The 26972-nt window shown below is 35.2% G+C and overlaps 3 protein-coding genes across 11 annotated transcripts in view; 1 reads left to right on the top strand and 2 right to left on the bottom strand.

Moving 5' to 3' along the window:
• Positions 1–4615: 4615 nt before the first annotated feature.
• On the bottom strand, positions 4616–8908 carry LOC123313207 (D-2-hydroxyglutarate dehydrogenase, mitochondrial-like). Its single transcript, XM_044897970.1, has 8 exons — positions 8676–8908; positions 8070–8217; positions 7820–8017; positions 7571–7764; positions 7077–7245; positions 5395–5681; positions 5041–5206; positions 4616–4979 (listed from the first exon to the last, which is right to left on the bottom strand). The coding sequence occupies exons 1-8, from the start codon at positions 8787–8789 to the stop codon at positions 4732–4734; spliced, it is 1524 nt and encodes a 507-aa protein (XP_044753905.1). The 5' UTR covers positions 8790–8908; the 3' UTR covers positions 4616–4731.
• An 11818-nt stretch (positions 8909–20726) lies between these two features.
• Positions 20727–22047, top strand: LOC123313448 (viral IAP-associated factor homolog). Its single transcript, XM_044898337.1, has 5 exons — positions 20727–20888; positions 20945–21077; positions 21134–21362; positions 21473–21681; positions 21795–22047. The coding sequence occupies exons 1-5, from the start codon at positions 20883–20885 to the stop codon at positions 21902–21904; spliced, it is 687 nt and encodes a 228-aa protein (XP_044754272.1). The 5' UTR covers positions 20727–20882; the 3' UTR covers positions 21905–22047.
• A 334-nt stretch (positions 22048–22381) lies between these two features.
• The window catches only part of LOC123309559 (glucose transporter type 1), a 46566-nt gene continuing 41975 nt past the window's right edge, over positions 22382–26972 (bottom strand). For 8 of the 9 annotated variants that reach the window (XM_044892783.1, XM_044892793.1, XM_044892778.1 and 5 more), the window contains 2 exons: positions 26792–26895; positions 22382–25634 (listed from right to left, as the gene is read on the bottom strand). In XM_044892783.1, the coding sequence (XP_044748718.1) occupies positions 25537–25634; positions 26792–26895 (202 nt within the window). In that variant the 3' untranslated portion in view covers positions 22382–25536. The remainder of the gene's footprint in view (positions 25635–26791; positions 26896–26972) is intronic. The other variant, XM_044892740.1, reaches the window with a different exon arrangement.

Raw genomic sequence — 26972 nt, 5'->3', positions numbered from 1 at the left:
AAAAAAGCTGCGTCCAGACCGGCGTTGACCTGAAAGAAAGCGTCTATGATGCCCACCACCAGTCGGATTGTCTTCCTGTCCGCCGGAAATTCGGTCACAGTGGCCGATCCTGCTGAATGAGCGAGTCCAATCTCCACCGGAACTGGCCCCCGCCCGCGCCCCGCCATTGTCTCCTTCGCCCAGGAAGGAATATTTTTCATTTCATATGATAATCACCGTAGGATGCCGGATAATGAGGGGGCTAATTACGTGACGTTATGGGTTTTCAGGAAATAGCGTCGCGAAAACAAGAGAGAAAAGTTTTGAATGCCCCCCCATGGGTCATTCAAGAATGATTGACGTCCCAGTGGGCCTTGACAGTCCAGACGCAGCTTAATAACTGGTCACAAAAGATCTTCGATAATTTCTGTATTTTCAATCACAGAACAGGAATATATAAATATAACCTATATTTCATTCAAATTTATTTTAGCAGTCGGTTGGCCATGAAATAATTTTCTCAAGTTTTTGTAACTAGAACGAAGTTGGGTTGGCACTCATGAAATGTCGTTAATGTCATAACGCCGTTGCCACAACTAATATCAATTTTTATTACGAAAATGCCGAAAGTGATTGAAAAAAAAGACAGGGTTTCAGGAAGTGCTATTTAGAATTCAGGTCCGCTCATTCAAATAGTTATACCCTGATATTCTAAAATCCACAATACGTCAGACGGTAGCGAACATATTAAATATAAGAGAATTTATATAATGTTTCATCTGAATCTAAACGACTTATATTTCAGATGAATATTTTTACAATCAGAAAGATTGTGAATGAAGAGGATGACAAAGAATTTCCTTCTATTGGGGGACCCAAAAAAGTGGTGGCATTTCAGAATTTTATGTTTGAGTGGATTAATGCGAAAAGTTTACTACAGGATTTTCGATGAATGTCATCGGAGAATAAGTTCCCTAAAATGGAATTGTCTATTTTCATTTGACTTGTCCTTTACAATGTAAATGTCTTAAGGTACTAATAAATCCCTAATTATTATTATAACATCAATGTAAGCCACAAATATGCGCCAGTTGTCTTGCTAATTGTTTATTCATGTGAAATTTTTGTTCAAAGGTGAAGTTCATCTTAACTTGAAACTTCCTTCAATTCCTCTTACTTATATTGATGCAAGATGATTTTTGTTGAAGAATTTAACATTCTTGTAATTATCTATTAATTCCTTCGGAAGGTTCCCATTCCCAACCGCTGCATCATATGCATTTCATCTTCGGGTTAATATTTTTGAAATCTACAAATGATGTAAGCCAAAGAAGATAACGAACATTAACTGTCCTCAAGCTAGTACATATTATGATATTATACTGATCTCTTGTATTTTCTATTCAAATAACTGGAGTTGGTATGCCTTCAATCAGTTTGTATAAACTTCAATTATATTCGTCACATATTTTCCGAAGAGATTCGACATTGTGATAAAATACGTAATAACAGAAACTTTTACGTAGAACGGGCAACATAGCGTTGATTTAAAACCCAAAAATGTTTTGACAAGCTTCATAACCCCACATTTTCGTACTATACAGAGTGAAATGTGTCAAATTTCCATGGCCAACCGACTGCTAAAATAAAAGTGAATGAAGTATAGATGTAATTCGTCAATAAAAGATCGCCAAAATGTAAAGATCTGAAAGTTTTCGTGGGGATTGGATCACCCAAGAATCCTGCAGCTCCTCAGCACCTCAAAAAAAACAAGATTACACCGAAATTGGGTACATAGCCTCATTGTACATACTGAGCCCAGATTGGTGCTAGCTTGAGTGAGTAATTATCAAGAATAAATAAATAGATAAATAATAACCTAGAAAAGTATTTGAAAAGAAAAAATATTTAAGTTCAGAGTATATTAACCAGCATTCAAAATTTATACAATTATGCTCCCAATCTGTTCGATTGAATAAAGAACATAAACAGAAGTACAAAACTCAAATTATGTTTCGTCAGGGCATAGATTCGCGTAATAGATTTCTGTTAATCTTCAATACCAACCTGAATTCCGCAACACAAAATCTTAACTTATGAGTTATTACAAACTCGAATTCGTTTCTCCATAGTCACCTGACATGTCAATGGTCTATAAAGGTTGAGTCTTTGACTCGTGCGAATATTTTAACAGTAGATTTTGAGGTCCAAAGAAACACTTTTTTCCCATATCATTTTTCCGAATCGGCTCGGTTTAAAAGATACACCATGTTGAAAAACCATAAAAAATGTTATTTTCAGTTCTATCTGTCAAACGGTTTTGTCGAATGAAATGAATTTCGGAGTATAGTTGTTCATTTATTTGGTGAATCTTTTTTTAACACAAGATATCACCCACGTTTTCCAGTTTTATCATCATAACCATTACGTAACACAAAAATACAAAAAATTCAAAGAACCCAACTCTTGAAAATAAGTTGGCCTCTATCTTATTAACCCTTTCGGTCACCGCGTCCTCATTTGAGGACATACATCTTAATATCTTTCTCGACAACCTTCTGATCACAGTGTCCTCATCTGGGGACATGCCATAACTCCCGATGGGGGCGTTTTGGGGGTGAAATGAACATATGAAAAGTTCTAATTAAAATTGTAGGGAAGATTCCACAGGTCCAATATTTTTCCAATGACACAACAAAAATTCGTGACTGAAAGGGTTAATATTTGAATGTTTTGTAGAATAAAAGTATTCCTCATAATTTCTCGCATAATGAGTCGTTTTCGAGTAATTTGATATTCAAAAATTAAAAAGTATCTGTGAAATTTCAAAAATTGGATACTTTGGCTGAACACAACTCTGTTTAAAAGATCCACAGATGTGTAGTGTCACAGATTTAGCTTGTTATTCTGAAGGTAATTTTGTTTTTCCAGGTGTGGCACAGCTCATTATGAAAACTCAAAATGGCTATATCTTTTTATCAGAACCGAATCGGATAAAATGGTAAGAAAAAAGGGTTTCTTTCGACCTCAAGAAACTACTGTTAAAAGTAGAGTCAAAGACTCACCCTGTATATTATAAGATGTAACTAAGTTCGCTAGTTATCGACCACAATTTCATAGCTCACTTCATACAGGATAGTTTCTCTTCATTCTTTACATTTCACTCAGGTGATCATGTCAATAATCAACATATCAGCAAAATGCCATATAAAAATCAATTTTTTTTCCAAAATTACGCGGTATAATTTACAAAAACATCCTCTACCGTTTCATCTTCGATAATTGCCCAATGTTTAATTCATACAAGTTGATGCCTCGGCCTTCAAAATATTCCATTATCACGTTTTCCATAGTTCGTTGATGGAACACCGAAATATCCCGTGAAATTAAGTTTAAAAACTTTTTTTAATGATGTAAGGTGCATTTTCGGGTGAATGACAATTAAAGTCAAGAAAGTACGTTAGAAAGGGGAGCGACCACATGGCTTCCTTAGAAGGGGTGCTTGGCGGGAAAGAAAACAACTGAATTGGATATAATGGGTGTCTTGATAGATAATAATTATCATCGAGCCACATTTCGTAGTTTTGATCGAATAGTTTCAATAACGTTTCCTGTAGGGTGCGTAAAGTTGTTTCGATGTCTGTGGAATAAGGAATACCTAGCTATTTCTTGACAATATTGTCAGGAGTGTAAATTATGTTGGTCAGTTTCTAAGAATTTTTGCTATTTTTATGGAACGTAATGGTCATAATGAGAAAACTGGAAGACGTAGGTGATATCTTGTGTTTGGAGAAGATTCATCAAATAAAAGAAAACTGTATTCCGAAATCCATTTCATTCGATAAAACCGTTACTGCGATAGCAGTAAAAATAAAAAATTTTATGAATATTAGACCAATTTTCTAAACCAAGCCGATCGGAAAAAATTGTAAGGGAAAAAATTGTTTCTTTCGACCTCAAGAATCTACTGTTAAAGTATTTGTACTCACTCTGTATGAGAGGGAATGAAAAATCGATTTTGTATGTATTATGTAGGTAGTGTTTTAAGTAGGTTCAGGCAAGTCAACCTGCCTGAAATGGCAACATTTAGCAAGACTGCTTTAGAGCGACAACATAGTAAAAAAATTAAAATTCTATGTAGTGGAATCTGTTAAAAAGAGCTTGAAATCAACGTATAATATGGAGTCTGCATCAGTTCTTCGTAGTGCTCTTACTCTATTCGGTATATATTTTCTCAGTTTTTGGATATTGAAAAAGACCAACTAATTTTCTTCGTTTAACTGGCTTGGTCACCTGGTGAGTAGACAGCTGATTGCTGTTTCTTTAAATTCATGTCAAGAACAACAAATATTACAACTGAATTTTTTCATGTCTGCTCCTTTTCCGGTGGGAGATAATCCAAGCGTAAAAGAAAAGAGGGAGAATGTATAATACACTAACTTGGAATGCAGTTTCAGCATGAACATAAGCCTTCGAAGAAATCGTACTCAATTTTTACAAGAAGTAAATGGAAACCAAAAAACCCGTGGAAAATATAACTATTTCAGGAGAACAAATCTTGTGAGAATTTCACACAAGAGGTAATTATTTTCAAAATCATCGTATATTGTAAGAGGGTGGAAATAAATGGTTGAAATAAGTGATAATTGATTTATTCATAGAATATTTCACTGGTAACATTTTGAAGCATTTTTATATCCTTATTCAGAATAGGTATATCTCTTCAATCCAGGTTCATAATTTCGTTTCATTTCATAATACTTTATATGGATTCAATATTCCTTTGGGGTCCATTAGATTCTTCAAATTCCTCATCGTAGATATATTCACACTGGACTTTATCATCGGTAGATATTTTCTCTTCAAGAAACCTATACCATGTTCTGCACTTATACTTCCTTTCAATTCTTCCACTCTTTTATATATGTGCGGTTCGATGTAATCCAGGATTTCTTTGGAAAACTCTTTCACCGAAATTTGCAGATGCAGATTTCCATCACCTACGAGAAAATGGAAGTTATGACCAAGCTATTCCAAGGGCTAACTTTCAACAACCCTTACCTAAATGGCCGAAACCGAAAACTCTGTGTGATTTTTCTCCCATATAGTGTCTCATTTCCGTGACAAAATCATAATAGCTGGGCAAAGGTAGAGAAATATCGTAGGAGAAGACATAACCGTCTTTGTAAAAGCTTTCAGCTATCTTTTCTCGTATACTCCACAGCTTCTGAAAGTTAACATCTTAATCAACCAATTTGATAGATTCAAGCACTTCATTGGACGATGAGGAAAAGTTGAGGAAGACATTAGTGAAGGATTTTGGAAGAATCAGCTTCAGCTAGGTCAGGCTGTATATGGAGGTTGAACTAGATGAACAGATATTACTATATAAATGTATTAGCTTTTCAATTTCACCTGTATTTGTGTTGTAGATGAGGCAACCACACCATTCAAAATGAAATGCTTATCCATACAGCTTTCGAAATAGCGATTGAGTTTTTCTTCGTCATGAGTCTCGTCGCTTCCTGAGGTCTCTATGATCAAATAAATGGGATATCGTCCAATTGGGGAAGATAAATCTGTATATTCTTCCACCATCTCCATCGTTTGATGATCCATAACTTCAACAGCTGAAATTATCTCTCCCAAATCGTGTCTGGCTTTATTGAAGGCCTTCAGAATCTTTGTGAAGTTTTGTGCGCCTGGAAACATATAAAATAACGAAACGAAATTATAAGAAAAATATTCATATATTATAGTTCCAGACAACACCACAGATATAATTAATGTTCTGTACTCATGAATACGAGGATATATTGAAAAATCCAAACAAAATTTCAATGTCAACATATTTTATTACTCAACATATTCTCCTCTTAATTGGATGTATTTATTACAGCTAACCTGCAACGTCTCTAGAACTTTCAAAAAAAATGTTTCTTCTTGCTCTGCAAACCAAACCAACACAGATTATATAACCTCCTCGTTGGAAGAAAATTTACGACCTTTTAAATGTTTTGTCAGTTGAGGAAAGAAATGATAGTCGGATAGAGCGAAATCTGGTGAATAAGGGGAGAGTTCTAGTAATTCAAACCCTAAATTACGAATTTTTTGCATGGCAACATGAGATTTGTGTGCAGGGGCGTTGTCCTGCAAAAACAAAACACATTGGATAGCTTTCCTCGTATTTTCTCTTGAATTTTTTCCCGTAGAGTGCTCAGTAATTTCGAATAGTAATCTCCGATTATTGTTCTACCCTTATCCAAGAAATCAATCAAGATTACTCCATGGCAATCCCAAAAAACTGAAGCAAGAACTTTTCCAGCAGATTTTTGGACACGAAATTTCTTAGGTCTTGGAGAACCAAGTGTCGCCATTCCATCGATTGTTGTTTTGTTTCTGGATCGTAGAAATTAACCCAAGTCTCATCCATAGCAACAATTCGGTTTAAGAAGTCTACATCGTTTTCAAATCGAACGCGAGGCTTCTACCCTTGCACGCTTTTGGTCAACATTCAAACATTTGGGGATCCATTTTGAAGCAATTTTTCTCATTCCAAATTGACGTGAACTATATGATGAACGCGTTCGTATGAAATATTCAGTGCTTCAGATATCCGTTTTAGCCCAATTCGACGGTCTGATAAAATCATGTCATGAACTGCATCGATATTTTCGGGGACTGAAACAGAAATTGGCCTTCCCGATTGGTCATCATCTTCAATGGAAAATTTACCTCTTTTGAAGCTTGCAGTGCAATTTTTCACGGTCGCATACGAAGGACATTGATCACCAATGGTGCTTACCTCTTAACCCTTTTAAATACAGGTACTTGATGATGGCTCGATACTCCAATTTTTCTATTTTCACGATTTCGGTGGACATCTTCTTTCTTTAAATTCATTGCCTAACTCTGGTTTACTTTTTTGACCTCAAACTTCACACTGACACTTCTAATGAGTTATTCTTCGTTACTATGGTAACGCAATATTTTTTTTATGCATGGAACTGGTCTAGGCTAACTAGATATCAATACATCCTCGTATGTTGAATCATCAAGTTGATCAAGTTTGGACAAGTGTGTTTGAAATAACTCACCCAAAAACAAGAGTTTAACGGACTTGGGTTTTGGAACGCACTGTATTGCAGCTTTAGTGATTATTCCCAGAGTTCCTTCAGAACCGATGAACAAATGTTTCAGGTGAAATCCCGTGTTATCTTTTTTCAGGGTATTCATACAGTTGAGGATTTCTCCGTTCGCCTTGACCTGAAATAATCTTCGAGAATTCATGGGAAAGTAGTTTTATAATTCCAAAATTGAATCAATCATTTCACTGAATGAAATTTCTACAGGCTGTCCCAAAATAAATGCATGCAGCAATTCTCGAGACAAAATTAGGACACTGATACAACATGAAAAATATATTTTTAGAGTCGAAATTCAGGAGGGTGTAACTCCAGAGGGGAAAAACTCAAGAATAGGAGTGTCCTTATTTTGTCTCGAGGATCTCTGACCAAATTTTGCAGCATTGATTTCGAGGCACCCTGTATAATTATATTTCAGAAATTCGGATACTTTTGGGGCTACTTACTACTTCCAGTCCGAGAATATTTCCCTGAAGATTACCGTATCTGTACAGTCTTATACCCCCTGCATTTGTGGATATATTTCCACCAATATGACAGGATCCTTTGGCCCCTAGGTCAATGGGCATCATGAGATTCCTTTCGTTCAAATAGTGATCCAGATTTTCCAGTACACATCCAGCTTCACAAGTGAGAACGCCTAAAAACAAACAAAAGTACAAAGATTGAACCATAATTCAGCAAAATGCTCTCACTTGAAAGTTCATCCAAGTGTATTATTTTGTTCATCAATTCCATGGAGAGGATTATTTCGTCGAATATTGGAGTGGCACCTCCACAAATTCCAGTATTACCACCCTGCGTGCACACTGCCAGGTGATGGTGGTTGCAAAAAGACAAGATTTTCGATACCTGTTCAGTAGCTGTGGGCCTTAAGACCAGGGTGCTGCCACCTTAAAGTTTCATACGTGAAAATTCTAACTTCAAAAAGATCCCGAGTCTAACCTCTCAGATGCTTCATGAAATCTACGTTATATTTTTCTAAATCGCACAGATCTACTACCAATCCATTTTCTCCTAATACATCCCTGAAATATGTCAAATGATGTTCTTCTAAGCTTCTGTAAGGACCCCTGTCAACATCGAAGGTATTCTGAAAGTTATAATGGTATTACTTATTTGAACTGAATTAATGCGGTGAAAAGTTTTTTATGAAAAAACATTTCATACACCCATTCGGAAAAATTATTCTAAATTCACCAACCTGAAAATGATTCAATTGGAAAAAGAAGTAGTAGTTTCTGAGGAAAAGCCTAGAATGCGAAAGGTAGACAAAGGATATTCTTAGTCAGTCTATAAAATCTGCAATTCCCAAAGAAATAATTTCAGAGGATTTAATTCTATTTCTAGCATACTTATATTTCAAATCAAACGTGATGACACAAAAACTAGGCATATATATACGTGTATCCATACTGAGAATATTCAAAATATCACTGGTTGTTATTTGGATGGCACTTGATCCCCTATTAGATTCAATATGAATCTACTTCCCAAAAAAACCCTCTTTCCATGGATATCTCAACTCAAAAATCACAACCTAGAGCTCACCTTGGTAAAATTTGGGTATGTATGTAGGTGATTTGTCTCAACACTGAAGACACTTAAAACACTACTCGTAACGTCTTTAATTTTCTTGAAACGTTGTAGCATTCTTACATTCATTCTGATTTTCCACTCGAAAATAAATCATTCACTATAAGGTTTGTTTCTATAATTAAATTCATGTGTTTTGGTAACAAGAGATTCTCCTTTATTGCAATGAGAAAGATAAGATAAAAGTTATCTCGGTCGTAACTTATTCTCTGCTGGAAACCATAACATATTCTATTCGATGTCAAGAAGTGTTGCTTCTTTCGCTAAGGCGATCACTAAGACAGAATTAAGATCTAATTCAATGTGATAGACGATCGCATAATAAATTATAGAAAATGTGTAAGTACCTACATGAAAAACACAGAACAATAATGGATTACATTTTATTAAAAAATACTTTTTCATTTCCCCCACATTTAACTCCATTTAGTTCATTTTCCTCAACTTGTTGCTACCAAGACAATGATCACTAAATAGCTATCTTCTATAATAGAGTGAACACCTGAGTTGAATCAATAAAGGACACCTGACTTTACGGGCAGTTACGCAATCAAATAGTCCCTTTATAGTACAATTAGTCCAAAAAATGCCCTAACTCATACATTCAAAGTGAAAGCTTAGATCCAACTATAAATTGTTCTTCACAGTGCATATGTTATTGTTATTGAGTAAAAAGTCTTACCATCTTGAGCGTAGGGTTTCGGAAAGAAGTGGACATTGAAAAAAAGTTTTTGAAATATAGAAGAAAAAGTGAAAAGACTCCCCTCCGAAATCCGACGCTCAAAATGGTGAGACTTTTCACCCAATATTAAGTGGACTCCTGTGTAGAACAGTTTGGAATTGGATCGAAGCTATCACTTTCGATGTTGGGGTTTTTATCTACGAGGATATATTGAAAAATTCTTAGCCTACTATGGAACCAAACAAAATTACAATGTCAAAATATTTTATTACTCAACATATTCTCCTCTTAATTGGATACATTTATTACAGCGAACCTGCAAGGTCTTTCAAAAAATTTTTTCTTCTTTCTCTGCAAACCAGACCTCCAAAGCTTTTATGACCTCCTCGTTGGAAGAAAATTTACGACTTTTTGAACTTTTTTTTAGTTGAGAAAAGAGATGATAGTCGGATGGAGCCAAATCTGGTGAATAAAGGAGGTGTTCTAGTATTTCAAACCCTAAATCACGAATTTTTTGCATGGCAACATGAGATTTGTGTGCAGGGGTTGTCCTACAAAAACAAAACACCGTTGAATAGCTTTCTCTTTAATTTTTTCCCGTAGAGTGGTCAGTAATGTCGAATAGTAATCTCCGGTTATTGTTCTACCCTCTTCCAAAAAATCAATCATGATTACTCCATGGCAATCCCAAAAAACTGAAGCAAGAACTTTTCCAGCAGATTTTTGGACACGAAACTTCTTAGGTCTTGGAGAACCAGAGTGTCGCCATTCCATCGATTGTTGCTTTGTTTCTGGATCGTAGAAATGTACCCAAGTCTCATCCATAGTAACAATTCGGTTTAAGAAGTCTACATCGTTTTCAAATCGAGCACAGATCGAACGGGATGCTTCTACCCTTGCACGCTTTTGATCAACATTCAAACATTTGGGGATCCATTTTGCAGGCATTTTTCTCATAGCCAAATTGACGTGAACTATATGATGAACGCGTTCGTATGAAATATTCAGTGCTTCAGATATCCGTTTTAGCCCAATTCGACGGTGAGATAAAATCATGTCATAAACTGCATCGACATTTTCGAGGACTGACACAGAAACTGGCCTTCCCGATCGGTCATCATCTTCAATGGAAAATTCACCTCTTTTGAAGCTTGCAGTCCAATTTTTCACGGTCACATACGAAGGACATTGATCACCAAGGGTATTAAGCATCTTCGTAAATCTGCTTACCTCTCAACCCTTTTAAAAACAGGTACTTGATGATGGCTCGATACTCCAATTTTTCGATTTTCACAATTTCGGTGGACATCTTCTTTCTTTTAATTTATGGCGTAACTCTGGTTTACTTTTTTGACCTCAAACTTCACACTGACACTTTTAATGAGTTATTGTTCGTTGCTATGGTAACGCAATTTTTTGAACATCGAACTGGTCTAGGCTAACTAGATATCAATACATTCTCGTAATTGAAAAGTAATATTAAGCTGGAAGCTTCCTTTAGTGTCTTTTTAGTAGGGCTAAAGGCTAAAGGAAACGAATCGATTGTTTTAAGGGGCTCCAACCCCCCATAAGTCCGGAAAGAATTACGGCCAATATCTTGACTCAGTCAACTCCAAATTGGAATAGTTTCGCGCTTGTATCTCAGTCCGTCTTGTTTCGGACGCACCGTTTGATAATTAACCCGACTTTCTTGGCGAAGTATAGGCTGCAGTCTTGTACATCAGTGTCCGGCCGTTCAAGGGCTGTTACCTCCTTCTTTATGGCCTCCGAATTCTTAAATTAGTTCAACTTTGCACAAGTGCTCTAAACAGTAATAAGAAAGTGCCGGAAAATATCACCAAAGCAGTTCGTGAATCGCTCCCAGAGGCATCATCCCTCAAGCCGGTAGCCTTGAAATATCGCCGCTTTAACTTTGTTAGGTACCGATTCCCGGCCCCCGAGTTCTCATAGCTTCAACCCCCCGCATCCTGGATGGGGCGGTTATTGGGAGCAATTTTGTTCGCGAGGAACTGCGAGCATGGCCCCTACGAGAAAAATTGACGTATATTCGGAGATGGGGTGGCTGAAGGCTGAAATTCGAGTCTTTGCATCGATCGGCAACGTGAGATAGGGGCTGGATTAATTTATAAGCGAAAATAATCGATTGTAGGATTCGGAATCTCAAGATGTTTGATTTTATCCCTGTGACACGTTCTTTATCTGAATACAAGGAGCAAAATTCAAACATTAAAAAGGAAACGCACAAAATTCATATCATCGGTTTTGGGGTTGGGGAGCTCAAGAGAAAAATTTGGGATTTACTCAGATGAATATTAGGGGAGCTAACTTGGATCCTGTACCTCTACCAAAAATTATGCAATTAGTCCACGATGCCATATCGGGATTTACTCGAGCGTCGTGGAGACCTAGTGGATATTGAAGATTAGATGGTAGAAAGAAATATGATGTATGCACTTTCAGCGGTGGGGAAAGCGCCTGCAGGTTTTCAAAGATCTAAAAAAAAATCGTCAGTTGTAGGTATATAGGGGAGACTGGGGAGGGTTGATACGTTTTTTGGAATTTTCATTTTGGAAACTGAATTACATGAAGAAACAGGACTTTCCTTATGTTATATAATTCTTCAATTAATCGTTCAGCAAAATAAATATAGAACAATATGAAACAATATAGAACATATGAACATCTTATTCTGTACAGAACGTTGAACACAAAAATATGCAAACTGTCTCAAGCCTCCCCACATATGGGAGGATTGATACGATGTACTGGGAGGTATGAGACACAAATTGAAAATATAAGAACCATTGGCATCACTTGCAAATGTCACATATAAACATTTTTGTGCCTTTTCTAACACCGGCAAATTCTTCGTCGCGCCATTGCGAGCACACCAGACATCTGATCTAGAATTCGTTTGATCTAGAGGATGAAAATGAACCATTGCAATATATATAGGCTACATCTTCGCCCTCTCAGTCATATTCTTCAACCGTGTCATCCTCATTGTCCGAAATACCCCGGTCTACATACTCTTTCTTTCGTACACCACTTTTGTTTGATTTTCTTGGTTCTTGTTCTGCCTCGGCTATGTATGCTGCTGGATGTACTAGGATTATTTAGCTCAGTAGGTAGGTCAGCAATGATACTGGCTTGCTTTGGGCCCATAGGTGTAGAAAAATCAGGAAATGGTCGGTTAGTCACTTTCGCATAAGAATAGTCGGCCTCGTTAAATACATGGGGATTGTACGGATAAATTCCAGTTGTTAAAAATTCCCTTGATATGTTGGATGGTGAAAACGCCTTCATGTAGGCCTATCCAACTAGCTACAGAATATTTTTTGAAGATGATACATGTATCAAGCCTCCCTGAGAAATGTCTCAAACCTCCCTGAAAGCAGTTTTTAAAGTGATTTATGTTTTCATCTTATACTCATATATTTTGAAAACCGAATAAAACTGTAAATTGAGCAGTTTTATGCATATTTCCCAGTGAAATGTTTGTTTATGCCGAAGAATTAATGCATGATCATAAAACCCTTAGGTAACTTGAGTAAAAACTTACAATTTCTCACCTCGAAACACTCTTTGTTGAATATTTCACAAACAAACTACTGTTAGCCTTACAGATTAACGTCACGCAATGCCCTCTGCCGAAGAATAGTGTTCACTAGTATAATACTTTTGAAAACGGCTACAGACCGCGGATATAAGCCTGTATCAAGCCTCCCCATGTATCAATGCTCCCTAGTCTCCCCTACACGAGCTTGTCAGATTAAGATACATACTGCATATGTCCCTGATAATAAATTCATGTTGATCTGACAGTTTGCGTGGTAGGGCTGGCCGTACAGAAGAGTTGAGAATGGTAAAAAATCCTCGTTTCGAACGTGTCAGATTTTCTGAGGATATGTTGATTGGGCCCAAAGAAAGCTACTTTTGAAGAGACTAAACAATTCGGACGTAAGGTCGTAGCAGTCTTTCGAAAATGCCAAAAAATTTTACTTGTACGTCGAGAGTGTCAGATTTTCATACAGATGGTTAATCTCGGTGTTGCAGACGTGTTAACTCATTAATCTGACACTAATCAGGGGGGATTTTCCCAATCTGACACTTTGAAGATGATAACATGGCATTTTCTTGAAATATCTCCCTTCCTGTACCTCTAATCGTTTCTGTATTCATAATGAAAGTTGTAGATAATAAAATTCTATACAACTTTTGTCTGAAGCAATATTACATACTCTCAACCGTTTTCAAGCTAGAAGGTGATAAGGGCGAGGAGCTTAGCCACACCATTGAATGCCAAAGTCATTGTAGAAACTCGGTCTAATGTACATTCATCGCCTTGTATCTCAAAAACGTTCAAATATAGAAAAAATTGCTTCCGACTCAATTTGTGGAAAATGTTATGCTCTACAACTTTCATAATGAATGGGAAAACAATGTAAAGCCCAGGAGAGGGGATAATTCAAAAAAATCGATTTTTGTGAAATTTTTTATCGTTTCAGCTTGCTGAAACTGTCAGATTACATTTTTTCCGTTATTCTTCTATCATTAGTTTCAAATTAAGAAAGAAGGCCTCCTGACTCGAGAATGTACACGTATCGTTGTTTTTTTTTAAGTTTGGTGTCTCCCATACATTTTCGTCACACTTAAATTGTCAGCTTAAGAGAATGTATAGTTTTCAACATGTATTCAACCACATATATCTTAATCTGACATGCTCATTTAAGAAGAGGCATGTTTTCGATAACCAAAATATCAATCACTATTTGTAGGTATTTCACTGACGTCAAATTATATAATTAAAAAAGAATAAATTCAAATTGAATAATGTTAACCATTTCAAACCTATAATAAAAAATGGTTTCACAAAAAAACTATCCATTTCTGGCACGAAAAGATAGGGTTGCCTTAAAAAAAATTATTTTCTCTTGTTCAAACGCAAACGAACTTTATTTATACAGGGTGAGTCTTTGACTCATACAAATATTTCAACAATAGATTCTTGAGGTCAAAAGAAACGCTTTTTTTCTATACCATTTTTTCGGATTCAGCCCTGATAACAAAATAAGCATAACCACCTGGAAAAACAAGATTACCTTCAGAAAAACTAGCTAAATCTGTGACACTACACATCTGTGGATCCTTCAAACAGAGTTGTATTCAGCCGAAGTAATCAATTTTTGAAATTTCAGAAATATTCTTTATTTTTGAACATCAAAGTACTCGAAAACAGCGCATTATACGAGAAAATATAAAGAATACTTTTATTTCACAAAACGTTCAAATTTTCATTTCATAGCGTCCAACTTAGTTTCAAGGGTTGGGTTCTTTGAATTTTTGGTATTTTTATGGTACGTAATGGTCATAAGGAGAAAACTGGACGATGTGGGTGATATCTTGTGTTCGAAAAAGATCCATCAAATAAATGAAAATTCATTTCATTCGTTAGAACCGTTTGTGAGATAGAACTAAAAATAATTTTTTTTATGGTTTTTCAACAACCTGTATATCAAAACCGAACCAATTAGGTAAAAAAGGTTTAGGAAAAAAGTGTTTCTGTCGACCTCCAAAATCTGCTGTTGAAATATTCGTACGAGTCAAAGATTCACCCTGTATAGTGGCAAATTCAAAAATTCAACAAAAAAAGTAGTTGCCCTTTGAAGAAGAGAATCATTTTCCGAAATTTATTTCATTCGATATTTCCGTTTACATTAGAACCAAAAATAACATGTTTTATGGTGTTTCAACAGCCTGTATCTTTTAAACAGAGCCGATCCGGAAAAAATGGTAAAGAAAAAAAGTGTTTCTTTTGATCTCAAGAATCTACTGTTAAAATATTTGTATGAATCTCACCCTTTATTTTAATAACTGTTCCTAAAAACTTGAGGAAATTCAAGAATTCTGTAAATGTTCCAGTAGTTGACGATTTTTGACCACTTAACATTTTTGACTTGAAATGGCGTTGTACTGTCCAAAGGCTCTAAAAATATCAAAGCAAAAGTGTGTGAAATTCACAGCTTTCTTCCGATTCCTGGGTAACACACAAATTTTCCCACTGATCAAAAAGTCGATCATATACCTCCAAAACTAATGAAGCTCGGAAAAACGTTTCAAAACTCTCAATACAGGCAGTTACTGCATCAAAAACCAATTCAAATGCATAACGTAAGAGATGAAATAATCTGAATTGACCAGTTACCTCATCGATTCGAATTTTATTCGAGAATTCTGCTACCGTATCCCACAATAAAAAATCGTCCCTTGCATATCTTCCTTTCGCTGATTGGACTCTTTATCGACCGAAATTATGCCCGACATTGTATCATAAGGTAGAACATATCGACATTTTTGCCTGTGGGACCCCGACAATCTTGGGCCGATATGGCAGCAATAATTCTCTCAATAACTATTTAACGCTGAAACGTTTTCTCAAGCTACTTATTAATGCACACATTCTAAGTATGGACATAAAATGGCCAAAGAGATATTCACAGCGTTTTATGCGGCTACCTGTGCTTACCTTTTAATGGATACTGCTTAAATTATTTCCTAATTACAGGTCGTAAGATGGATTCATCCGATTAAAATAATGTAGGATAAAATATGACCTCGGCAAAGGGCACTGGGTAATTGCAAAAAAATTAATTGCGGCAGCGTTTTAGTGCGCTCCTGTTCATTCTGGCCGATTTTTGCGAATTTCTGAAATTGCTGGACAAACACTGGACGCTCCTTCGTACGGGTGAACGCACTGCTGCCTGCGACAAGAATAGAAAATATTCTGGACACTATGATCTTCCTTAATATCGCCACTTTTGGTGATTTAGTCGATACTATACAGGGTGGTCCAGATCGTAACCAAGAAATTTTAACCACGTATTCTACATCAAAAATAAGCCTTAGTTTAGTTTGTCATATAAACATATGTCTATAAATGTTTCCTGTTCATTGACAGCTAGTTTCGTGTACATTAAACAGTGCTATTATTAAGAGGTCGGTGGAAAAAACTATAATATCGTTATATGGTGGATCTAGCCTCTGGTAAAAATCACGGAAAGTTTCTCCCTAGGGCGAGCATCCCCCATATTTCCTCCTGATTTGAGCGTCGTGTTCCCCCATTACGTGCTTGAAGTTATGTGTTGGACGGATACTTCTGCGGGGTAGAGTGGACCGGAAACCGATGTTTATGACAATTAGCACCTGTAAACATCGCCCGTCGGCCATCTATTGGACACTACCGTCCGATTGTAAGTCGAAAGGGGTGGAAACCAGCCAGTGGCGTTGCGTCCTCCTGTAGGCATGCTGCACCCTTAGGCTCATAAGATTAATTGTAGTTTAAACTTCCGATTAAGAAATCTTCGATTAAAGTTAATGTATGGTTAAAACCGTCGTGTTAAGGTCAAGTACAAAATGAGAAGAGATTAACTAATCCTGAGCAGTTGCCAAAATAGTTGGCTATTTGAACTAATTGTGACTCATTGGTTGTCATTTCTTAGTTTTCTGTGTTAATCTTTGGATCAGTGCTTCTGTCAGACTGCAGCGATCAGTTTATTTATTTATTGTGTTTTGGTGTGATCTTTGTATCAGCATTATTATGGTTATATTATTGAGGTGTGAGGTAGTTGATACACAGCATTCAGTCCTTCGTTTCTGAAAATATCTATATTTAGTATCTAACGAAAGGCAAATTTTGAAGTGGAAATAAGGAATTGCTTTTGAACATAGCAATTCAGAAGATGGATTGTGAGACAAAATATGAAATTTAATGTTGATATTTCACCTTGGTGTAGGTGGCTCTCAATCTAACTCAAAATTGCTCTTGCAGAAGTTTTGGAGATCGAATGAATTCGATATCATCCCATTTATCCCAATGATTTTCTAGATACCACATAATATATGGTCTATCATAATACCTTTTGAAATCATTCAATTCGTGCAAGATTTCAATATCTGAATCCGAATCACTATCATATTCCAATTCCATGTTCATTTTCAAACATTGAACTCAATAATTTTCAAACCGTCAACGCAAACCTAAACACAATTTCTTAAATCAAAACAAACAAGAAACTTCAAAAAACTTCGTAGAAGCAGGTAGAAAATATTTTCATAGAATATATACCTAGGGTTTAATCCCTTTTGGATGGTTTAAACCTTCCGTCCCAAAGGTTTAAACTAATCGATAGTTTAAACCATCCTTGATGGATTAACTATGTTTGATCTTAATAAATAATCGTTATTCAAAGTTTAAACCCACATTCTTGGTTTAAACTACCATTAATCTTAGGGGCCTTAGTGATTAGTACATACAGGGTGCGTGCATAGTCCACAATTTCGTTTCTATCCAGGCTATCGATATAATTTTTTTTCAAACAATAGGCCGTACAATGAGCATATCCTAAAAATCTACTGTTAGAATATTTGTACGAGTCACACAAACACCTTACAGAATTTCAAACATAAAATTATGCTTCCCCAAAAACCTTTCCTGGAATTGCCACTGGCAGAACACTGTGTCCGTAAAGTATGGAACAAAGTCATTTTTAGCTGAACAGACCGTTTTAAGAAATACTCCTGAAACACGTCGATTTTCGATTTTAATTTACCGTATTTTGAAATAATAATATAATATATAGGGTGAATTACTTTCGAGTAATGACGTCACCGTCATTTTTTTCAAATCGAAACCCCCACTGTGTCTCAATCTTCGGATTACTCTAGCTGAGCTGATTCCAAAAATGTATCACATGTTGATTCCAATTGGTACAGGCTGGACCAATTGATAAGAAATAATTTCTTTCACATTCTGTCTGCTAGACCACAAGCACCAAACATGTTTGGAAACAGCTCATTTTTATTGATCTAAAAATGTAACAAACTACAAGGTTTTACATTTAAACCAATTGCCGCTAGACAATAAGTATATTTGATAATATAGTTAATTAGTCTAATAAAGAATGTTACGCGTTACTTTATGAACACACACAAAAATATTGTATTTTTGTCCACCTTGTACAAGGTGGTGATTCTAATTGGAATCAGCTCAGCTAGAGTGATCCGAAAATTGAGACAAAATGGGTGTTCCATTAAAAAAAAAATGACGGTGACGTCATTACTCGAAAGTAATTCACCCAGTATATTAGATTATTATTTCAAAATACGGTAAATTAAAATCAAAAATCGACGTTTTTCAGGATTATTTCTTAAAACGTTCTGTTCAGCTAAAAATGACCTCGTTCCATACTTTACGGGCACACTGTATATACGATAGTAATAGGATTAACTGTTTTCAAGCAGGTTAGAGATTAGGTATGAAATTGGTAACTGACTCCTTTCGTGAGTTGTTCTCACGCTTTTTTATGGTTACGCCACTGAGTCGAGCATAGTCCATGCTTTACGACGTTTCGCAATAATAACTATTCGTTGCTTAATAGGATCAATTAACTCGAAGCATTCGAAGCACTTTAAAGTAGGGTTGCTTTACATAAATGATGGGGTGAATACCATTAAGTTATTTCGAGGTGGTTGGTAAAATAACGCTCAATTATTGTCATAACGACTTTGTTTCGTTCATGTCAAACTTACATGGGACATACCATTATTTCCGGGAATGTTTTGTCCATGGAGAAAATAGTTGTTTATGTAACAAGGACGAAAAACTGGGTATTAGAGTCGAGCCTGCAAATTGATAGCCTTAAGCAATTTTTGTTTTGTATAACATATGAGATCAAAGAAAAATACTATCCATATTTAAAATGAAGAAGTTATTTTTTCCTTCCTTAGTAAAAAAGATAAAGAAAATTGAATGTAGTACTCTATTCCCAGTGAAGAAGTGCCTGCAGAAAGTTCTTATCGTTTTGAGATATTTTCGAAAATAAAGAAGTTGTGGCACTTTTTCAAAATCGATGAAATATCAAAAATTGGTAATATCTTCAACACAAATGAAGATATCGTGAAATGGTTTCCACTGATGGAATGTTCACGAAAATCAAGCCTAGGACTTCCCTCAACGTTTTCATCTATCTAGTACCAGAAACAGCCGAAATCAAGCTATTTGGTATAACCTGTACAGGCTGGGCAAAATTCGATGAGATTGAATGACAGCTCTGTAACCGTAAGAGCTAGGGAAAAATGGATGGCACGTTTTCGACCTCGATATATATATATATATATATTCTTTTGATAAAGAGCATTACAATCTTGAACAGCAAACAATAATTATAGCTGTGAGAATTTTAGGAACGAATTAGTTCTCCACTAACACCTAATAAAAATGAGGCTGAAAATCATCCTTAACCAATGCTATCCGCACATTATTTGCACAGAATGGCTTCGAAATCGCCACTTTAAATAATTCTTCACAGCCTATAAACTGAAAATAATCCGACAGCGAGATAAGATAGCGGCACTGAAAGGAGCAGTAGCAGCATTCTGATTTACATACGCGCCTCTCTCTCATGGATCTCGATCTGGGCTCAATTATACAATGAAGCCGATACCAGAAGATCTCAAAGGGTTGAAGCGACACCGGCATCGTTTGCAACAAACACATCTTCCGATTTTATCTTCGTTGTCATTAGGCAGGAAAGTTACGATCGCCTATTTCTTGAATAGAAATCGTTATTGCCTATTAGTTATTGGCGCTAAGTGATCGCAAATCGCATTGGTTGATGACGCCTATTCCTGTAATCTTGCCAACAATGGGAAGAAAAAATAAGAGCCATCGAAATCAGCATTGAATAGGAAAAACGTTGTTTTTTGCTTGTGAATTTTCAGCCTACAGCCAAAACGAACAAGCATAGCATTATCGCTCAGATTTTATTCGATCTCAAAGCTCAATTCAGCATAGATTACAGTTGATTCAATATCTGAAGAAGAAATTTATATAATATTATATTAATATAATAGGTATGTAGTATGTGATTAGAATTAATTAAGGAGTGGCTGATGATGGCTAATAATCACTTTATGACTTCATCAGTCAATTTTCATTTCCCTATCGACAAATATCCGTTGAATGTGCATAAAATCAGAATAAGGGTAAGGATGTCAGCTGTTAATTCGTATAAAATGAAATAAAAATGACACGTTTGGTACCTGATTGAGGGCTCAACCCGGCCCTGGACAAATATGATTTGTTGAACTCAAATTTACTCGCATTTAAAAAATATCACCCCTATAACTTCAATAAGCTATCAATTGTAACTAAAAAGTAATATATAATTCGAGAAATTATGGAAATAACAATTAACTGCCAATTCATAACCATAACCCTAGAAAGAAAAGGAATATCTGTTCTATGTTAAATGTCAACCTCAATTTCAAATGTTAGCCTTACCTTTTATGGAAAATGTAAATTTATAAATATCCGTAGACTTCACTGGAGATTTACGCTGGATTTCATTTCATGACTCACTCCTAGTAGTTTCAACAGAAAACCTCAAAATTTACCTCAACTGAAGGGAAAATAATTGAAAATGCAGGTTTGTCTCATTGATATTTTCCTATTATTTTAATTTCGTTCTGCTTAATGTAACAGGACCCAAATGAAGATACCGAGTGGAACGATGTTCTGAGAGCCAAAGGTATTATTCCTCCCAAAAAAGATGCCGAAATAACAGAAGACCAAATAGTTTCCTTGTTGGAGGAAACAATCACCGAAAAAACGAAAGGTATCTGTCTTTTCCATTCAGAATGAGTTAGATAATTTATTTTGCTTCCTTCGAAGATGGTGTTGACCTGGATAGATTGAATTTGGATGACTTGGATGAATTAGAAGATTCCGAAGATGAATCGATTCTAGAGGTGTATCGTAATAAGAGAATTGCAGAAATGAAGATGGCGATGGAGAAGGCAAAATTTGGTTCAGTTGGTGAAATTTCTGCTCAAGATTATGTGGAGGAAGTGAATAAAGCGGGGAAAGAAATATGGGTGGTTTTGCATTTGTATAAGCAAGGGTAATTATTTCATGAATCTCTCTATTACATGAGTTCTCTTGTGTTCATTTAAAATTATGAGTAGCGCATCCACCATTGTTCAGTTTTCTGATTGGAGCAATATTTTTTAGAATCCCACTGTGTACACTCATCAACGAGCATTTAAGAAACTTAGCACATAAGTATCCTATGGTGAAATTCCTCAAATCCATTTCTACAACTTGTATACCAAATTATCCTGATAAAAATTTGCCAACAATATTTGTTTACTACGAGGGTGATTTGAAAAAGCAGCTTGCTGGTCCCTTAGATTTCAGACACCAAGACCTCAGCCAAGACGGTAAGTTATCACACATAATTCAACAAATGTTCTTCATCTTTATTTTACTGTCATTTGAAGTAGGTATCATCTGAATGGACTACGATATGATGGATTTATCTTTTGTGTTTCAGAATTGGAATACTTTTTAGGCCAAGCTGGTGCAGTGCAAACAGACATCAAAGAAAATCCCAGGAAACAGATCCGAGATAAACTATTTACAGATCTTAGTAATGATTGGTGATTGTGTAAGAGTAAAGTTTTTTTATGAAATATCATATGCAACATTTTTATTGGGTTGGAATGAAATATTTAAGGACAAATATTGACTGTTCTCATTCTTATTTTCAAATTTGTATTTATTTACGTAATAAACGTATGAAAGTATTCGTTGAATAATCAGATTGATGATGTCTAAAAGTCTTGAAACTCCCACTGTATAAGCTCTCCCTTCAATGTGAAAATCTTTTCACATGTTTCGGTTCATTTACATCATCTCAGGAAAGAGCTGAGCTTGTTGAAAAGAATGAATAATAGAAATGTCAAATTTATAATAATGACAAGAATAATGAAATGGTTACATACATGAAATTTAACCTATTTCAATTGATAGCTTCGAATAAATGAGAAAAGATTTTTTTCTGTCAATGCTTTGCTAAAGTTTATGGTAGGTTTAAATCAGTTTAGTTATAAAGGTTGAGGTTCCTAAAAAAAAGTGCAATAACTCTTATAGAGATAGAATTTATTGCGTCCAGGATATTTTACAAATGATTCACTTGGTTCATAATGAAGAATAAACTTCAAAGTTAGGCAAACTTCGTCACAGTGGTATAGAAATAAATTATTACAATAAATCATTACAACAAAAAGAATATTGAAACAATTATTCAGAGAAAATTGATTTAATGAACTCAACATACAATATGATTAGTATTTTATACCATTTTTCTATTAATTTTTCATGACTCAACCCCAAGTGATCAGAAATAAAGTAACAGAGGAAAGAACCATTCGATAAGTTATATTCAAAATATCTACGACTTTATCCAAGATATTACCATTGAAGGCCGTCATCCAGACATTCAATCAACTGTTTATAAACTGCTCAACAAAAAATTGCTCTCTTCACACTCGCATTCGCACAATATACGATTAAAATTATTTTCAACAGTATTTACATTTAGAATAATCATTTGCTTTCTCTATCTCGAATTACGCTGTGAAATTTTACTTGCGGCTTTTCTCAGAAGGATGTTGTAATCAATTTCATCTTGTCAAGTCTTCATTATACACTTCATTCAAGATGATATAATTGTAATGTTCAAAATCAAACAGCTGTGAAGAAATGAGGAATATATAATGTAAGAAATCTGAAATTATGTGTATATGAGTATAATATCAATGATTACCTCTTTTTTTTATCGATTAGCACTATTCCCTCTGAATAAAGTCATAGCGGTGAATAACAAGAATCAAAAATAAATTATAGAGCTTCCTTGAAAATTACGAAAAATGCTTAACTAAAGTATAATATACAAGCAAGAATGTTAGAGCCATTAGAAACTGGTTTTGAAAGAATGTGTGTAGACATTGTGTATAATAAATAGCATCTGATTAATTTTTTCACCTATTATTATCCAATGATATTCGAGAGCTACATCCATTTCTGGAAAAATTATCGAAATAGATTCATTCTCAGATTTCCTGGAATGAGGTACATCCAGTGACGAAATACCAAATTCAGAGAAAAGCCTCTTTACCTTACTTGCTAATTGTCATTTTAATAGTCGTTTTGAAACAGATTTAGCTCCACTCCCCCTTCGAATCGGATTTATTTGAAATGTTCCCCGTCTCGGAGACCATATACTTATCTCCAAAACCACTAGTTTCGCCTATAACTATATGCGCAGTTTCTGTTTAAAATTATGGTTAGATACTGTTTGAAATCTATCCACTAGAAAATGTTACATGCTGTACATATCAGTATTTCGAATAATGAATTAGTAATAGTTCAAAACGGTGGATATTTCCCAAAACGTGCATGTCGAAGCGTTGATCATTATTTCAACATAATAATGGTGGAATCCTGCATTATCAACAGTAAATTATGAAGCCGTACCAGCTGATTATGAAAATGTAGCAAAAAAAGTGAAAGAAAATAAAAAAATAGAAAAAAAAATTAAATACCTATACATAAAATATACTATCTTCAAACACCATATTCCTATTTGGGAAGTATCCACACGTTAATTCTCAACCTTTTCAAATAATCAACGTAAAATAAAATCTACAAAATCGTAACAATAATGATTGCACTAGTCAAAATTGAGCACCTGTTTATTTTTTCAAATCACACTCGGGAACACAAATAAAATTAACTCAACCCAAACTCAATAACTGCTGTTTGAACAATTCACTCACGAATGCGAAACTTTGATTTTCTAATTGTTTCAAGAACAAAAGTCATTTTTGTTTTTAAATTAGAGTGTTAATTATAATATTTACGTTTTTTGGGCTATCCGCACATTTATAATAGGGATGGCAGTGAATAATTAGGTTCCAAACGAATTTCAGGTGTTGCTCAGAGGCATTTAGTATCGTCAATTTTTTAAACAGAAAATTTTTTTTTTCGAATTTCAGATTGAAATAGACAGGTTACGCCTATGTTTTTCATTTTTCTTGCTTCTTCACTTATCCTCAATAAGAATTATAAATGAATTGACTATTATTTTAAATTTGCAATTCTTTTATATAATTCGAATTTTACCGACACCTTTTCAAAATCAATAAATGTTCATGAAATGTTTTTTTTTTTACGAAAAGTAAAATTCAGAATTCATTCTCTTTTACTCATAATGAAGCATCGGTCTCTAATTGACCGCTATAAAGAGAAAACTTTGAGGAGATTGCATGTACCTTGGACAGAAAAAGTACTCTAAACTTTGGTGTTGATGTAGATACTTTTATAAACGAGTTTTTTTAAAAAGTGAACTGAAATGAGAGCTGACATTGGTCTAAAGAGCAGCAGGCAAAGCGGTTTCTGATTTGTTGGTCTTCATCAGTGTCGCACAACTTAGTCGACGATGACAGCACGTTTCATTGAAGGTTATTATTAATATTTTTCATCGTAAAATCTTCCCCTTTTCAAACACATGACAGAGACAATTTGCACTCCCCTTCTTAAATACTTACTTAATTCAGATATCAACGATTTTTATGTATATAGAGTTTCCTGTTTCGAATTCAACTGTAGTTAATTCTCAGTGCCCTCTGTTATAAATTTTGAAAATAAGGGGGAGATACTGCAACAATAAAATAGTTACCTAATTGGTTGTTTTTCTCTTATTTGCTCTGCTTCTATTTCAAGTTTTGTATTGTTCATTTCCTTGAATATCATCCAAAAACTATGGAATTTTGGTTTGGTAAAGTATGTGATGAATTTGACGAAAAAATAATATAAGTAAATGCCTCTTCGCCCACGTATGCGATCGAAACTTTCAAAAAATTCATCAAATGTTGAAAATACTAAATATAATGATTGATTGTTCCTCATTTCGTCTTTGCGCGGTGTCGGAGGTTACTGGAGGATTTTTTATAGATAACATGCGTATGAATTTGAGCAGTAATAGTTTGTGTTCGGCAATTTCTACTAATCTCAACTACTTTGAAGTTCGAGCACTACCGACTTATTCAGGGCCGCACGCGCGCACTCTGGCTGTACACGCGATCCGGTTTGTTCAGGGAATTGCGCAAGAACGCGGCGCATGCGCGGCTCCGTTCGGAGATCACGTCTAGGAGGTACTCTTCGAGCGCTCGGACTGGGTTTGGGATAGGCAAAAGTGCGAAATCGGCAATACTAAGGTGGTTTTCCCATTGTCAAACAGCGCTGTTTGGAAACCGTGGTGGTGGCAGTGGCGGTGGTGGTCTGCAGATGCCATCCCCTGTGCCTGTTCGGCTTGAGGTCTCCGAACCTGCTGGAAAATCCTATATGTTATTAAGGGTTACTACAATATGGTTCTCTATACTGGTTTTCCACTTTAATTTTGAGTTAAGCTGTATGAACAATGGACAATTCTCCTCAATTTGGGTTATCACAGCATATGCAAGTTTAAACTGAATAATTATGAGTTTCATTCATGAATTTTTCAAATGCACTGCGGAAACTATTCAAAATCATCTTTCAAATATGAAGTTTTAAAATTTAAATAGTTTCGTTTCTAGTTTACGATTTGGCAACAGCGCCTACTAGAAAGAAAAAGAACAATGGCTTGTTTATAGAATAACAGCTGTTGATTTACAGCCATCATAAGGCGTGTACTCACTGGCGAGCCTCAACAGCAACCTTCCTCATTCGTCTCAGGCTTCATAGACAGCCATCTTTGTCTATCTCATCCAGATAGTGTATTTGTTCTCCTTTATTATCAACGCATATTTCGGTCGATGTTGCCAACTGGTGCAATAGAAACGAAACGCTTTAAATTTTAAATACCCATTTTTATTTTTCATTTTTGAGTAAGTACTTAAAAAATTTTTATTCGGGAAACGGTTGAAATGATTATTTCAAAATGTGACGTTTCACAGATATTTCATGAAAATATATCATTTTCGTCAGAAGGAGTATTCCCTATTGAAACCATTGCATTGACGTAGCTGCGTGCTGATACAGGGGCGGACTGCTTAATTTCTTCAATCAACTTTCATCGAGTTGTGAGTTTGTGGAATCATTGGAAATTTTTTTATCATTACATGTATGTATACGATAACTAGGGTATGATTATTATTGGACATTAACATGTGTAAGTCTCACAATGAAATGAAGAGAAAATCATATATGTAATATGTATTTCTGACACACATGAACAAAAAATGATAAAACTTGATAAAAAATTCCTAAGCGTTTATGTAATTGAACAATTAAGATGATACGGAAAATGTGCAACTTTCCAGAACATCAACATCTTCAATTTCTGAAGATGAGCAATTTATTTCACTTTTCACACAAATATTTTGTAGTCGTTTCTGATAAAATGTTTCCAAGAAATTTCTAGGTCCGGTTGTATTATTGTATTAAGTCCATCTCTCTGTATACCAAAAATAACTTTCATAATTTCAGATAATGCTGAATACTTACATTCACAGGAATCTCGTTCAATTTTTTCCTCTGCTATAACTAGACCAGCTTGTTCGTTGACGGGTATATGAGATTCAAGAGCATTCACACAATTCAGCATACTCCTGTGGAAAACCCAAGGAGAATTAAATTCGAAGGATTAAAAAAATTTAAAAGGCACTTACCATGCTTTCAGAAAGAT

This window comes from Coccinella septempunctata, chromosome 1 (genome assembly GCF_907165205.1).
Source record: "Coccinella septempunctata chromosome 1, icCocSept1.1, whole genome shotgun sequence".
NCBI lineage: Eukaryota > Metazoa > Arthropoda > Insecta > Coleoptera > Coccinellidae > Coccinella > Coccinella septempunctata.
This window is presented reverse-complemented; position numbering and strand designations above follow the sequence as displayed.

Coding starts and splice junctions, on each gene's coding strand:
- LOC123313207 (XM_044897970.1), bottom strand. CDS start 8,789: ATGAATGTAAGAATGCTACAACGTTTCAAGAAAATTAAAGACGTTACG. Junction 7,246..7,570: donor ATATTCTCGGACTGGAAGTA/GTAAGTAGCCCC, acceptor AGATTATTTCAG/GTCAAGGCGAACGGAGAAAT. Junction 5,207..5,394: donor CATCTACAACACAAATACAG/GTGAAATTGAAA, acceptor GTTAACTTTCAG/AAGCTGTGGAGTATACGAGA.
- LOC123313448 (XM_044898337.1), top strand. Junction 21,078..21,133: donor AATCACCGAAAAAACGAAAG/GTATCTGTCTTT, acceptor CTTCCTTCGAAG/ATGGTGTTGACCTGGATAGA. Junction 21,363..21,472: donor TTGCATTTGTATAAGCAAGG/GTAATTATTTCA, acceptor AATATTTTTTAG/AATCCCACTGTGTACACTCA.